Source organism: Coregonus lavaretus (genome assembly GCF_964263955.1).
Source record: "Coregonus lavaretus genome assembly, chromosome: 33".
NCBI lineage: Eukaryota > Metazoa > Chordata > Actinopteri > Salmoniformes > Salmonidae > Coregonus > Coregonus lavaretus.
The window spans coordinates 26,397,779-26,412,823 of record NC_140020.1 but is presented as its reverse complement, the minus strand read 5'-3'; the positions used below and the strand labels follow the sequence as shown (position 1 = coordinate 26,412,823).

Genomic DNA, 15,045 nt, shown 5'->3' with positions numbered 1-15,045 from the left:
AGCCACCCAAGCCACGGCCTGTTCACCCCGCTATAATCCAGAAGGCGAGGTCAGTACAGGTGCATCAAAGCTGGGACCGAGAGACTGAAAAACAGCTTTTATCTCAAGGCCATCAGACTGTTAAATAGCCATCACTAGCCGGCCTCCACCCACCCAGTACCCTGCCCGGAGATTAGTCACTGTCACTAGCCGGCTATCACCCGGTTACTCCTCCCTACACCTTAGAGGCTGCTGCCCTATGTACATAGACATGGAACAATGGTCACTTTAATAATGTTTACATATTGTTTTACCCACTTCATATGTACAGTACCAGTCAAAAGTTTAAAAGGTTTTTCTTTATTTTTACTATTTTCTACATTGTAGAATAATAGTGAAGACATCACCATTAAATAATACATATGGAATCATGTAGTAACCAAAAAAGTGTTAAACAAATAAAAATAGATTTGAGATTTTTCAAAGTAGCCACCCTTTGCCTTGATAATAATAATATGCCATTTAGCAGATGCTTTTATCCAAAGCGACTTACAGTCATGGGTGCATAAATGTTTTACGTATGGGTGGTCCCAGGGATTGAACCCACTACCCTGGCGTTACAAGCGCCATGCTCTACCAATTGAGCTACAGAGGACCACAGCTTTGCACACTCTTGGCATTCTCTCAACCAGCTTCACCTGGAACACTTTTCCAACAGTCTTGAAGGAGTTCCCACATATGCACTTGTTGGCTGCTTTTCCTTCACTCTGCGGTCCAACTCATCCCAAACCATCTCAATTGGGTTGAGGTCGGGTGATTGTGGAGGCCGGGTCATCTGATGCAGCACTCCATCACTCTCATTGGTAAAATAGCCCTTATATAGCCTGGAGGTGTGTTTTGGGTTATTGTCCTGTTGAAAAACAAATGATAGTCCCACTAAGCGCAAACTAGATGGGACGGTGTATCGCTGCAGAATGCTGTGGTAGCCATGCTGGTTAAGTGTGCCTTGAATTCTAAATAAATCACAGACAGTGTCACCAGCAAAGCACCCCCACACCATCACACCTCCTCCTCCATGTTTCACGGTGAAACCACACATGCGGAGATCATCCGTTCACCTACTCTGCATCTCACAAAGACACAGCGGTTGGAACCAAAAATCTCACATTTGGACTCCAGACCAAAGGACAAATTTCCACCGGTCTAATGTCCATTGCTCGTGTTTCTTGGCACAAGCAAGTCTCTTCTTATTATTGGTGTCCTTTAGTAGTGGTTTCTTTGCAGCAATCGACCATGAAGGCCTGATTCACACAGTCTCCTCTGAACAGTTGATGTTGAGATGTGTCTGTTACTTGAACTCTGTGAAGCATTTATTTGGGCTGCAATCTGAGGTGCAGTTAGGCAGACTAATGAACTTATCCTCTGCAGCAGAGGTAACTATGGGTCTTCCTTTCCTGTGCCAGTCCTCATGAGAGCCAGTTTCATCATAGTGCTTGATGGTTTTTGCGACCGCACCTGAAGAAACTTTCAAAGTTCTTGACATTTTCCGGATTGACTGACCTTCATGTCTTAATAGCAATGATGGACTGTCATTTCTCTTTGCTTATTTGAGCTGTTCTTGCCATAATATGGACTTGGTTATATACCAAATAGGGCTATATTCTGTATACCACCCCTACCTTGTCACAACACAACTGATTGGCTCAAACGCATTAAGAAGGAAAGAAATTCAAAAAATTAACTTGTGCATTCCAGGTGACTACCTCATGAAGCTTGTTTAGAGAATGCCAAGAATGTGCAAAGCTGTCATCAAGGCAAAGGGTGGCTATTTGAAGAATCTCAAATATAAAATATATTTTGATTTTTTTAACACTTATTTTCGTTACTACATGATTCCATATGTGTTATTTCATAGTTTTGATGTCTTCACTATTATTCTACAATGTAAAAAATAGTTAAAATAAAGAAAAGCCCTTGAATGAGTAGGTGTGTCCAAACTTTTGACTGGTACTGTATATAGTTTGCCCCCGGTCTGCCTAACGCATTACCGGGGGCAAACTACCCGCCCTCCAAGACACCTACAGCACCCGATGTCACAGGAAGGCCAAAAAGATAATCAAGGACATCAACCACCCGAGCCACTGCCTGTTCACCCCGCTATCATCCAGAAGGCGAGGTCAGTACAGGTGCATCAAAGCTGGGACCGAGAGAATGAAAAACAGCTTCTATCTCAAGGCCATCAGACTGTTAAATAGCCATCACTAGCACATTAGAGGCTGCTGCTGCTGCCTATTGAAATCACTGGACACTTTAAGAAATGGAACACTAGTCACTTTAATAATGTTTACATATCTTGCACTTCTCATCTCATATGTATATACTGTACTCTATTCTATAATATTCTACTGCATCTTAGTCCATGCCGCTCTGTCATTGCTTGTCCATATATGTATATATTCTTAAATTCCATTCCTTACTAGATTTGTGTGTATAGGGTATATGTTGTGAAATTGTTAGATATTACTGCACTGTCGGAGCTAGAAGCACAAGCATTTCGCTACACCCGCAATAACATCTGCTAAACATGTGTATGCGACCAATACAATTTGATTTGATTTTGCACAGTAGCGCCCTACTGTGGTACACTGGATTACTACACCCAGTTCCTCTGACTAACAAAAAATGATTATTAATGTAATACAATAGATGTATTACTGTAGCAGTCAGATAATAGTGATGACAATACCACCAAAAGCCATTAAAAGCTTAAATGCTCTCCCTTGTCGTGTTTATTAAGCATCAAATGGAAGAAAACGGACTGAAACAGGGAGGGACTACCAAAACGTATTCGATAAGAGCTTCTTATGTTTGTTTTCCATTGAAAAACATTTTGCCACAGCTTACCCAAATGAATACAACCCCTGTGTGCCTGGTCAATAGTCGTGACTCATGACACTGACACAGCGGTCTGAGTCAGAGTTAAGCCACGCTTAAGTCAGACTTAAACTAAAGGTCAGTGACATGTTAACATCCAAGGAGGAAAAGACAAGTAGGATCAATATAAGATTGATGCAACGTCACTGCGGCTCCATTGCCACAAAGTCACGACCGGCCCTTCTTGCTGATACATCTACTTTAGGCATCAGGAAATGTATCTTCTTTGTCGATACGACACACTATTGACACTTCCTGGTGTGACCATGAATGTTAAACACATTGATTAGCCACAACGTAATACTGATGAGTAAATCAGAATATACCTATGGTACTAAATGAGAAAATCATAAATGACATCTATGGTACTAAATGAGTCAATCATACAGCTGTAAATTACATCTATGGTACTTAATAACTAAATCATAGATTACATACAGTATATGGTACAAAATTGCATCTATGGTAATGGTACTAAATAAGTAAATTGTAATATACATCTATGGTACAAAAGAAGTGGGAGCTAAGTAGTTCATTTACATTTTGTAAATACAGTACCACAAACACAAAAGTCCTATCACACCACATACAAAGAATGACATGATTTTCAATTTATATCCCAGTCATCTCGGAGTGTCTGTTTTTCCCTGCATGAGCGTAGCCATGTTGGCATTTATAAGAGCACTTCAAAAAATAACCTTGTCCTCATGCATTATATTAGTTGCATCATAACAGTTGCATCAATGTAAGTACTGTATTCACTAGAGAGACCAGAGATGGTTTTCCTCGGATCCATAGATGCACACCAAGCTGCCTGGATATACAATATATCAAAATACAGACAGATATATTGCATAAGCAATATTTTCCAATTGATTACAGAATCGTTTTTAATGGTTTGGAGAGTGGTTCGACACAGAATTATGACTGTGGATTGAACACATGGGCAGTTAAAGGTTATGATCCCAAAACATTGATCCCAGTTCTTTTAAGTAAACATTTCCTTCTACTGAACAATCATTGGTGACTACAAAACTTTACAGATCTAAAATATTCATAACAAACCATCCTGACCATAAGTTATTTACTACATTATCTGTAAGAACATTCAAATGTGTTGTATTGTCTATGCAAAATAATTACATGTTCAAAGAATACCCTTAAGTAATGATGTCATTTGTGATGGATGGTGGATCAGATTTGACTGCGGTTTGAGCACCCTCTAGTGTTGAGAAATAAATAAGGCAAACAAAAGTAATGTCCTATTCGTCTGTCCAGGGACACACTAGACACTATCACAATGAAAACAGAGAACATCAGATGGGTCCCATTTCATTTATTGGGTCAAAAAGCAGGGTTAAGGTCATTGATCTTCTTCTCATTAAAGACAGTACAACAAATCTCATTTACACTTAGAACAGTACTTGAAGCTCTGTGTAGTATAAGGCAATGTTAAATAGTAGGCATTTCTAGGAATAATAACAGATGTCAGTACAGGGTTTACCTCCACGATCAGGCTATAACGGTAGTAAGGCACTCTTCTTGGACAATGAATTTAGATTCTAACCAATATTTCGCCACAGCAGTAATATAGCAACAGCAAACGTGCAGTCAGGACAAGTGCCATCTTTGGATTCCACTCCTGACAGTTAGCTGCCACAGTTAAGCTTCATTCTAATAAGAGTACTCTGAAGACAGAGATAAGACTACCCTCTCACTCTCTATGAGACTTTCAGCATAAAGAGGGACATACTGCCCCAGCTGCTAAAGCATATCAATTACAGGAAAATTCCACCCAAAGACTTTTGGTATTTGTTTCATTAGTCCATTGTTGACATAGTCCCAAAATGTTTTGCTTGTAAGCAATCAAGTTTTCAATATATGTAAGACGCAGCATCATGATACAAAATGCACCATAGGGGGATGATTTCTATATTTTAAAAGTTACATATATTGAAAACTTGATTGCTGACAAGCAAACCATTTTGAGACTATGTCAACAATGGACTACTGAAACAAATACCAAAAGATAGTTTTGGGGTGGCGTTTACCTGTAAACTCTGTCTGTACTGTGTAGAATAAAAACATTATCACTAGGCGTCAAAACAGCAAACAGCATATAGCTAGACCTTCAACAACTAGACCTTCCTCCTAACCAACCCTCATCACTAACCAACTGAACCCATCTCATCTCTACCAGTCTCCTCATCACTATCCAACTCAACGGTCTCATCTCTACAGTGTTAATCAGAACCTTCATCACACTAACCTCATCCCCAGGATCAATTTGCTACCGCATAGAGCCGGCTGGGTGGAAGTGATTACCATCACACACAAACATTTACAGTCAACATTAAATACCTTGCTTATGACCTCACCTAGAAGAGCCCTGTCTACATACATGAACCCATCATTCCAACTGCTACACTTAACTATTTTTGACACGGGACCATCATTTGAAGATAAAAAAAAGTACATGCATACATGTAAATATGGCACAAGAGACAAAAACAGATGACATACGTGACAAGACAGTGACAATTCAGGGGATCAATTAATCAAACACGATTAGACAAAGACAAGAGACAAGATCAAGGATCAAATAGGAATATATTAACTTGAATTTGGAATAGTGATTGGTGACTAACCAATGGTTTTGATACAAGCAGGGAAAGCGTACTGGAGGAATTGAGCATTGAAAAATAGTGAAAGCAAATTAGACTATTACACAACCATGCAAAGAAAAACATTATTTCACCAGGTGTTCCTCGTTCCCCTGCACCTGCTCTGACAAAACATGAAGGCAATAACCTTAAAGAGCCATACTTATGCATTCAATGCCATTCAAACATTCAATGAATGTGTAATTTGTAAAAACCATCTACAAAATGGGTTTGTCACATGCTTCGTAAAACAGGTGTAGACAAACAGTGAAATGCTTACATACGGGCCCTTCCCAACAATACATCGAGAAAACTATAGAAAATGATAACACCAGGAATAAATGTGCAATCCGAGTTGCATCTGTTCGTGCCAATATTCACAAGCTGCTCTTTGTGTGTGCCTATTCAGTCATAAATTATCAATAATTTAAGCAATGAGCAAACCACCATTGAAATAATACATTCATAGTGGAGAAGACACGTAAGTTCTCAACTTCACTTGTCATCTGTTCACTGTGTGAATTCATAAATCCATATTAAAATATCTAAAACCGCACGAAACAAAAGTTAATGAATAAAATCAAAAATTATTGTTATCAGAGCAGAGGCTACTGAAGCAGGGAAGACACTCAATCAGTGGGAGCATTGTAACACAACATTGCTATCCAGTATACCAGCTATCTATCCCATGAAAGGACACCATCATGTAATCCACAGGTCCCATTCTAGAGGTGAAAGGTAATTCTTTAATACTGGGGTCCATTCCTGGATCGTCCTCACCATTGCCCATCTGTAAACGTTTTCATGTCCTTCTGACATAAGTGACAGTTGCTTGTCCACAGTCAAAGTCCTAAGAGCAAGTACAATAACCCAGTACTCCCTTAGAATAGATAGTATTCTTCACAGAGGAATTGCAGTGTGTCCACTGGGTTTCAACTCAGTCCAACATTAGTCCATTAGTTTCAACGCAGTCCAACATTAGTATAGATGTTATTACCTAGAATTAATGTACATTTGGGCCAATGACTCCAGGAGCAGATCCACAGGAAGATTTGCCTCTAGTTTGAATACTTCAGAGCCAGCTAGAGGAGAAAGAAAATCATCATTTACACATTCTATCTAATTTCCTATGAAATAAAAAAGGTATTTTCACTTTGATGGGCAAGTTGGAGGGCATTCTAGGGCCTGATATTTTTTAGATGAGGTTTCCTGTAGCCCTGCTGGCTTTCTCAGTGGGTAGACATTCTAAACAAGGTCAACTTACACAGCAGGATATCCATAGTGTGGAATGATGCACACTTCATAATAAAAGTTGGACCAAAGTGGACCAAACTCAGGGAAGTCAAACTTTTAACCACATGCTGAATCTGTGTGCGTGTGTGTGTATACTATTTCCATTCAACAATGCTATGTCTCACCTTGTGAGCAGTGTCTGCAAACTGCTGGGCTGTGTGCATCAGGTCTGCCGTCTTGTCCTCGGCCCGGCCCAGTCTCTCCCCACGCTCCTGCAGGGCCTGGCTGGCCCTCTGGACTACACTACCCATACTGCCCCCTGGGGGGTGCTGCCCACTGGGACCTGCTCTAGGACCTGCTGCACAACACACAGGGACAGAGAGTAGTGCATCAGAGATGGGATCCTTAGAAGACTGCAAACAAATCCTGTTAATTGATCATTAACAGTTATAAAACAGATTAGTTCAGTATGTTCATGGGTGAAAGTGTCACAGAGAAGGAGCGCTGATCTAGGATCTGCCCATATAATATTATTCATTATGTTCCAAAAGGCACTCCTACTCTGAGACGCTTTGTGGATACAGGCCCTGGTCAGCTTAGGACAAAGAATCCGCAACATTTGCTGTTGCTCTGTCTCGCTAGGTCCTGCTACTGCCTGGCACCTCTCCCAGTACCACACATGACAACCCCCCTGTCAGCGGGTTCAATGGGGAGCCGCGTTCCTTCTCAGTCTCCCTGCCCCGGAGACTCAAGGCCAGCCTTTGTTTTTTAGCAGGAGGTTTGGACACAAAGTCACCACTCATCTAGGCACAACCTCATAGAAGAGCCATTCTCTACTGCAGCGGAGAGGTGTAACAGAAGACAATAGACCAAAACCATCCATCTCCTGAGAGAGGATTAGGAATCCATGAGAATATAACGGATACAGCCATAGGCCTACTAAGGTCATGTTCCCACATGCCTTTGTCATCTCTGCAAAGATTGTGTTGCTACTCAGTGAGTATTAGAGGTTATTTGGGCTTTTATGACTCACTTACCTCCAGCCTGAGAACGGCTTTGGTTTGAAACCATCACCTTCTTCATGCGGTTGAAAAAGACCTTGCAACGGTACATGACCAGATTCATTGTGCAGGCATCTGTTAGAATGACAACAATGACACCCAATGACACAAATAGTCGAATCTGATAATAGCCGTATTATAACCATGATTTTTTTTTTTACTACAGAATCAAACATGAAATTGGAGTCCCTGCCATATTATATGAGATGAGAAGACATGCCACTCCTAGGGTTGACCCAGTGGTCCCAGAACAATTCACACTCACATATGATCCAAATTCACTCCCTAACCCTTCCCCTAGGACCTAGCACTTCGATCTGCAAACATGGAAGGGTTAGGACCAAGGGGAAGGGAGTGAATTGGGACTGACTGTTGATAGACTGCTTTTCCTTCAACACTCCCTTACCTCCTGTGAGTTTGGACTGACAGTTAACAAACTCAGTCTGGCGGGGCCTGGGACCCACGGTGCTCTTCCGTCTAGCCTGGGCCCCTGGGCTACTCTGGCCCCCCTGGGCCCCTGGGCTACTCTGGCCCCCTTGACCTCTTTGGCCTTTCTGCTGGTCCCCAGCTGGGCTAGCCGGGCCACCAGGGGCCCCTACCTTGCCCTCCCAGTAGGTCTGACAGGCGTGGTACATGATCTGGATGAAGATGCACTTCTCTGGTGCTGAGCTGGCCACCCATTGGTCAAAGGCATTGTCGAACACCAGGTCAAACTCTGGGCAGTCCTGAGGGAGATACACAGGAGGGACACAGTATAGGTCACTGGACAGTAGGGGGGAATATTGGTCTAAACAAACATGGGTCAGAAGGTCCTCCAATCCCAGCCAATAGGCCTGTATACTGGTGGTGATGTCACCTTGTTGGGGTTGATGCCGTTGACCTGGCGGAGCTGCTCCACGGCCCACTGTGACCTCCTGGTGAAGGGGGCGGAGCCTCCAAACCGCTTGACCTTGGTGATGAGGAGCTGAGCTGGCCTCTTATTGGTCACTGGGGGATTGGGAGGGGGTCAGGGTTTACAAATATGCCAATACTGAAAGGTAAGCAAGCACACTTCATAACATCCACAATGGAGGAAGGAAATGTGAATGTACTCCCTACTAGAATCACGATAGAAGATTAAAAAGACACTTGATAAAAGATTGGCTATCCAGTAATAGATATGTGTTTCATTGTGAACAAATTAACCCAACACAGAAGGCATTAGTGACCAGTCACCATCGCAGATCAACAAACAGACCGCCAATGCCTATTCTTCTTCAGTGGTTTCTCTTGTTAACACGATATGAGGGTTTTGTAACGGGGGGAGACTGGCAGTGCCAGCTGAGGACACCCAGCCAGCCATCACCCACCCATCAGTGGTGTTTGGGTAGGGCCAGTGAATGACCATGGCTCTGGGTGACTTCATCAAAGTAACAATAGCGACTATGAAGACCGGTGACACTGAACACAGCTAAATATGTGAATGATCCTTCATGCTCAATTTTAGGATCCATGTCCTGACAGTGTCAGACGCAGTTATCTTACATTGCCAGCAGCACAATGTCCTTATTGCAACACGATGAATACCTCTGCATCCTTCCATTCAGACAATGCCACTATGAGACGGTTAAACAATGCAGCTTTTCAATACCCTCCTGAACAAGAGAGTTGTATGTAGCAGGACTACAGAGTAGCAACAGGATAGTGAATTCAAAAAGTCACACTGATCTATCAACCTGCTCTCTCAGTATACCTGGGCCCGTATTCACAGCGTGTCTCAAAGTAGGAATGCTCATCTGGATCAGGTCCCCCCCCCCGTCATTTCTAAGCTTCCTGTTCTTAAGTTTAGTTTTTGCGAGTTTTATTTTCGGTTTTGTACACCAGCTTCAAACAGCTGAAAATACAATATTTTTGGCTATGGAAAATATATTTCACAGCAGTTTAGATGGTACAGCGATTGTCTACACTTGCTTGTTTTGTCATATAAACTGAAATTAGGCGAACTATTAGAATTTTTGCAACCAGGAAATGGAAGAGCGATTTCTGCATAGTGCATCTTTAAAAGGCTAAACTGATCCTAGATCACCACTCTTACTCTGAGACGCTTTGTGAACACGGGCTGAGGGTCTACAAAAAAGATGTTGAATGCTGATGTAGTCATGATGTTGGATGTATAAAAAAAAGCAGCTAACATAGGTGTTACCTGACAAACAGATGTATGTCATGTATTCTCCCTTGCCTCCAGTGGGAAGAAAGGGGACTCTTTTCCTTTTTCTCCTCTTGACCTCCACGGCCACTAGCATCCTCTCATCCCGGGGAGCAAACACCTCCCTGTTGATAGCGGACTGGATATTCATGGTGGAACTGGGTACAGGATATTTGATGGGTGATCTATGAAGATAGTAGACAGAGAGACTGATGATTAGATTAGATGAGTTTATTAGTCACATGCACAGGGTCACAGATGTAATTGCAGGGTGCAGTGAAACTATTAAGCTCCGAGCAACAGTGCAGGTCAAAAAAAGAGAAGTGAATGAGACAATAATATAACAAATTAATAACAATATATACACACATTGACAAGTGTAGCAATGATAAAGATCCATTGGGGGGTGGGGGCAGGGTAAATGTCCGTTGGGTGGGCGGGGTAGAACGTCCATAGGGGGAGTAGCAGAGGTGTAAGTGAGAAGTGAATGAAACAATAATAAAACATATTAATATATACATATTCATTGATGTAGACAACAACAAAATCTTATTTTCCTGTGTGTCATATATAGATCATAATTAAACATCAAGGACCCTTAAAGGGTTATTTTTAACTAGTAAAGTGGTGAACTTTACACCTTTAAAAGTGGCAGTTCATTTAAATCAGTTGAATATCAAATGTATTTAACCGGAGGGAATTAAATTAATCGTAGCAAAATTAATTGCAATAAATTATCCACGGTGGCCTTCAGAACATCTTGCAAGAAAGCAGAAAGAATCGTTTACAATACCTGTTTTGTTGTTTTACCCCTTGCTCCTTCGAGATGCAGAAACAGAGAAGCTGCAGTAATGCTCACCAAACTATTCCAACGCCTTTTAATGGTGTTGTTTTGTCACACAACAACGGCATGCCTTGCGGAGAAGGCGAATCTGTCTGGGAGACCATCCCATTTGAGCAAGTTAGAAGTCACGTGGGAAATTGTACTATTGAGTTGAATCTCATTACAATACATTTTAATAAATACAAATATTAATCTTGGTTTAACAGAATTCTCTTTATTCTTTGCAGGTTGCAAATATCTAGAACATATTGATGAAAACAATGTATGTACTCTTTCAGTACTGTAAAAACGTCCTTTGCCATTAAACTATTTTCAAAGCGCACTGAAATTGGGGTTGATCCACGAAATGAGTGCCCTTTGCATCCCTTCGATATTTTAAGTAGAAATTGTGCACAAATGTTTGATTTAAAAGCCTGTAATATTACACCAAGTGCCCTTTAATATAGACCACATGGAAAATTCAATAAATCCGAATTTTTATATGAATAAAGACTTGCTAATGCGCGAAAATGTCCCTCTGTGCATCCTCCAAAATGTCTTCAAAGTTTTTACCATCATTGTAAAGCCCTAGTTTTTTCTGTTGCTTAGACAAAGTCATTTCTGAAGATTATTATTTATTTCATGTGATTAGTGATTCATTTTAAGGTAAAAAAAAAACACAAAAAAGGTCAACCCTGTTATGTGAACTGAACTCTCGCTTTAATATGGTGAAACTATTCCTTAAAAAAATTAATTCAAAAGAAACATTGAACATCTAATAGTCAAATCATAGTGTAAAATCAGGTGAGCTGGTTCTACTCTTTTTGGCCATTTTCTGGTGTTTTGTGGTTGAAAACTTAAGAGGGTCGAGCATAACATTCCAAAACTCTTGAGCGTGCCGTCTTTAGCCAACTCTCTTGCTATCTCTCTCAGAATGACCTTCTTGATTCAAACCAGTCAGGTTTCAAGACTGGTCATTCAACTGAGACTGCTCTTCTCTGTGTCACGGAGGCTCTCCGCACTGCTAAAGCTAACTCTCTCTCCTCTGCTCTTGTCCTTCTAGACCTGTCTGCTGCCTTTGATACTGTGAACCATCAGATCCTCCTCTCCACCCTCTCCGAGTTGGGCATCTCCGGCGCGGCTCACTCTTAGATTGCGTCCTACCTGACCGGTCGCTCCTACCAAGTGGCGTGACAAGAATCTGTCTCCGCACCACGTGCTCTCACCACTGGTGTCCCCCAGGACTCAGTTCTAGGCCCTCTCCTATTCTCGCTATACACCAAGTCACTTGGCTCTGTCATATCCTCACATGGCCTCTCCTATCATTGCTACGCAGACGACACACAACTAATCTTCTCCTTTCCCCCTTCTGATAACCAGGTGGCGAATCGCATCTCTGCATATCTGGCAGACATATCAGTGTGGATGACGGATCACCACCTCAAGCTGTACCTCGGCAAGACAGAGCTGCTCTTCCTCCCGGGGAAGGACTGCCCGTTCCATGATCTCGCCATCACGGTTGACAACTGTTGAACACCCTGTCGTTCTCCGCTAACATCAAGGCGGTGACCCGATCCTGTAGGTTCATGCTCTACAACATTCTGCCTTACACAGGAAGTGGCACAGGTCCTAATCCAGGCACTTGTCATCTCCCATCTGGATTACTGCAACTCGCTGTTGGCTGGGCTCCCTGCCTGTGCCATTAAACCCCTACAACTCATCCAGAATGCCGCAGCCCGTCTGGTGTTCAACCTTCCCAAGTTCTCTCACTTCACCCCGCTCCTCCGCACACTCCACTGGCTTCCAGTTGAAGCTCGCATCTGCTACAAGACCATGGTGCTTGCCTACGGAGCTGTGAGGGGAATGGAGCTGTGAGGGGAACGGCACCTCTGTACCTTCAGGCTCTGATCAGTCCCTACACCCAAACGAAGGCATTGCGTTCATCCACCTCTGGCCTGCTGGCCCCCCTACCTCTGCGGAAGCACAGTTCCCGCTCAGCCCAGTCAAAACTGTTCGCTGCTCTGGCACCCCAATGGTGGAACAAGCTCCCTCACGACGCCAGGACAGCTGAGTCACTCACCACCTTCCGGAGACACTTGAAATCCCACCTCTTTAAGGAATACCTGGGATAGGATAAAGTAATCCTTCTACCCCCCCTTACCCCACCCCAAAGAAATAAAAAATAAAAATACATATTGTAAAGTGGTTATCCCACTGGCCATAAGGTGAATGCACCAATTTGTAAGTCGCTCTGGATAAGAGTGTCTGCTAAATGACGTAAATGTAAATGTACATGTAAATGTAAATAACATGTCAACCCTGTTACCTATAGATAGACAGGCTAGAATTTCTTTCTAAAGAAAACATTTTTTGGGAGCTTGCATTCAATTTCCCCTTCCTGTTGCACACAACAGGCTTCCATTCCCCCTGTCACAAGGGGATTTATGGCTGACTTAAGATGAAATCGTCAACACTGTTACGGTCAACCCTATCACTTTATTTGGCACTTACTATAGTATTTTTGTATTTAACCTCTGGAGATTTGAAAGCCATCTGTTTTTCATTAAGTGGAACATGTGCTCTTTTTGACAGAACGTTAAAATTAGGTGAAGTAACACTACTCAAAAGGCACCTAATTGGTGGAATGATCATGAGTAAAGTTGAATGAACTGAGACCACAGACAGACAGCTGTAGAGATCCATTTTAATGTAAAACAAAAGGTTTACCAAGGTTAAGCATTACGTCATTAATTTGAACAAAACACAGGTTAAAAAGAGTGAGCAATGAGCATGACACAGAAGATTGGACAGTGAGCGGAGACATGACAGAAAAAGAGTGTCCTCTGGTGCAAGGCAAAGGGGAGTACAGTTGAAGGATGGACTACCCACAACACAATCTATCACAATTCCATGCCCTTAGGGTACAGTACTTCATTTTGCCTAGAATGACAACTCTATGCACAATTAAGAGAAGACATCTATGTCAGTTGCACATTATGGCACATGAATGGGTAAGTTGTATCATAAGAAAGAAGGAGGTATCAGCTTGCTATGTTTGAGTGTAACAGTGACAGTGTGACATGTACACAACGATATGCAGAACCAAGGAGAGAAGCACAAACAAGTTGTCTCTCAATACTCATGACTGAGCCAAACTGAATTAAGCTGAGCTGTATTGGACTGGCCTGGTTACTCCTCCACTATAGTCGCTGGAACCATGCTAGAAAGGACAAAGTGAAAAGAAAATATCTGTGCCAGCACAGTACAGTTCGGCTCGGCCATATAGTGTGAATCAGGCATTTGTAAGAGAAGATGCATTGGGATGACACAGTAGCATACCTAGTAATCTGACAGTATGACTTAACAAGGGATGCACTCAAACACATCTGAGGAGAACTTAAACAGCAAACATTCACAAGAAAGTAAAAAGTCATTCTCTAACACATACTGTGTTTACACAAATCATATAAAAAAAAACTTCCTGATGGTAAGCTTGATCCTTGATTATGGCAGAGAGATCCAATATGAGTGATGTCATTCGGTGTTAGTGTAATTAATAAATAAATAAAGAATAATCATCATGGAGGAACCCTCCAATTGGCTTTCAATGAGTCTGCATGCTACAATCCCTCACTTCTAGCAAGACAATCTTAAGCAGAGCTTCTTCATCCCTGTCTATGTTCATACTGCATATCATGCTTCGTTTTCATTTTGACCCGAATAGTTCTTGATTTAAATAAAGTGTTAGAAAAATAAGGGCAGTGTACTCTGCAGACCGCTCCACTGCAACTCTGTTTAGTTCCGTGGATGCACATGAAACATTTTGGGTCCTTCATGTGTGTGTTCCTCTTGTTTTACTGATATGTTGTATCTCTGTTTGTTGCCTGACTAGAAAGTGCAGAAATATGTAAAGCTACCGTATATGTACAACATGTCACTGTTAGTAGTACAAATGGAGTGCTGTTTTCGATCAAGACAATTCGCAGTAGAACAAAGCAATTCTGTTGCCTTCCAATGGATCAGCAAAGAGACTGAACCTGCCACTAAGTTATAGGAGAGAGCTAAACAAAAACGCTTGTGTTCCTCTGTAGCTCAATTGGTAGAGCATGGCGCTTGTAACGCCAGGGTAGTGGGTTTGATCCCCGGGACCACCCATGTGTAAAAATG

General features: G+C 42.1%; 1 protein-coding gene across 1 annotated transcript; it reads right to left on the bottom strand.

The window, feature by feature from the left end:
• Window positions 1–4,235: 4,235 nt before the first annotated feature.
• stxbp6l (syntaxin binding protein 6 (amisyn), like) lies at window positions 4,236–10,206 on the bottom strand (the record flags this gene model as incomplete). Its single annotated transcript, XM_084151131.1, has 6 exons — window positions 4,236–6,658; window positions 6,995–7,167; window positions 7,847–7,945; window positions 8,277–8,595; window positions 8,727–8,857; window positions 10,053–10,206. The coding sequence occupies 6 exons, from the start codon at window positions 10,204–10,206 to the stop codon at window positions 6,635–6,637; spliced, it is 900 nt and encodes a 299-aa protein (XP_084007257.1). The 3' UTR covers window positions 4,236–6,634.
• Window positions 10,207–15,045: the final 4,839 nt, after the last annotated feature.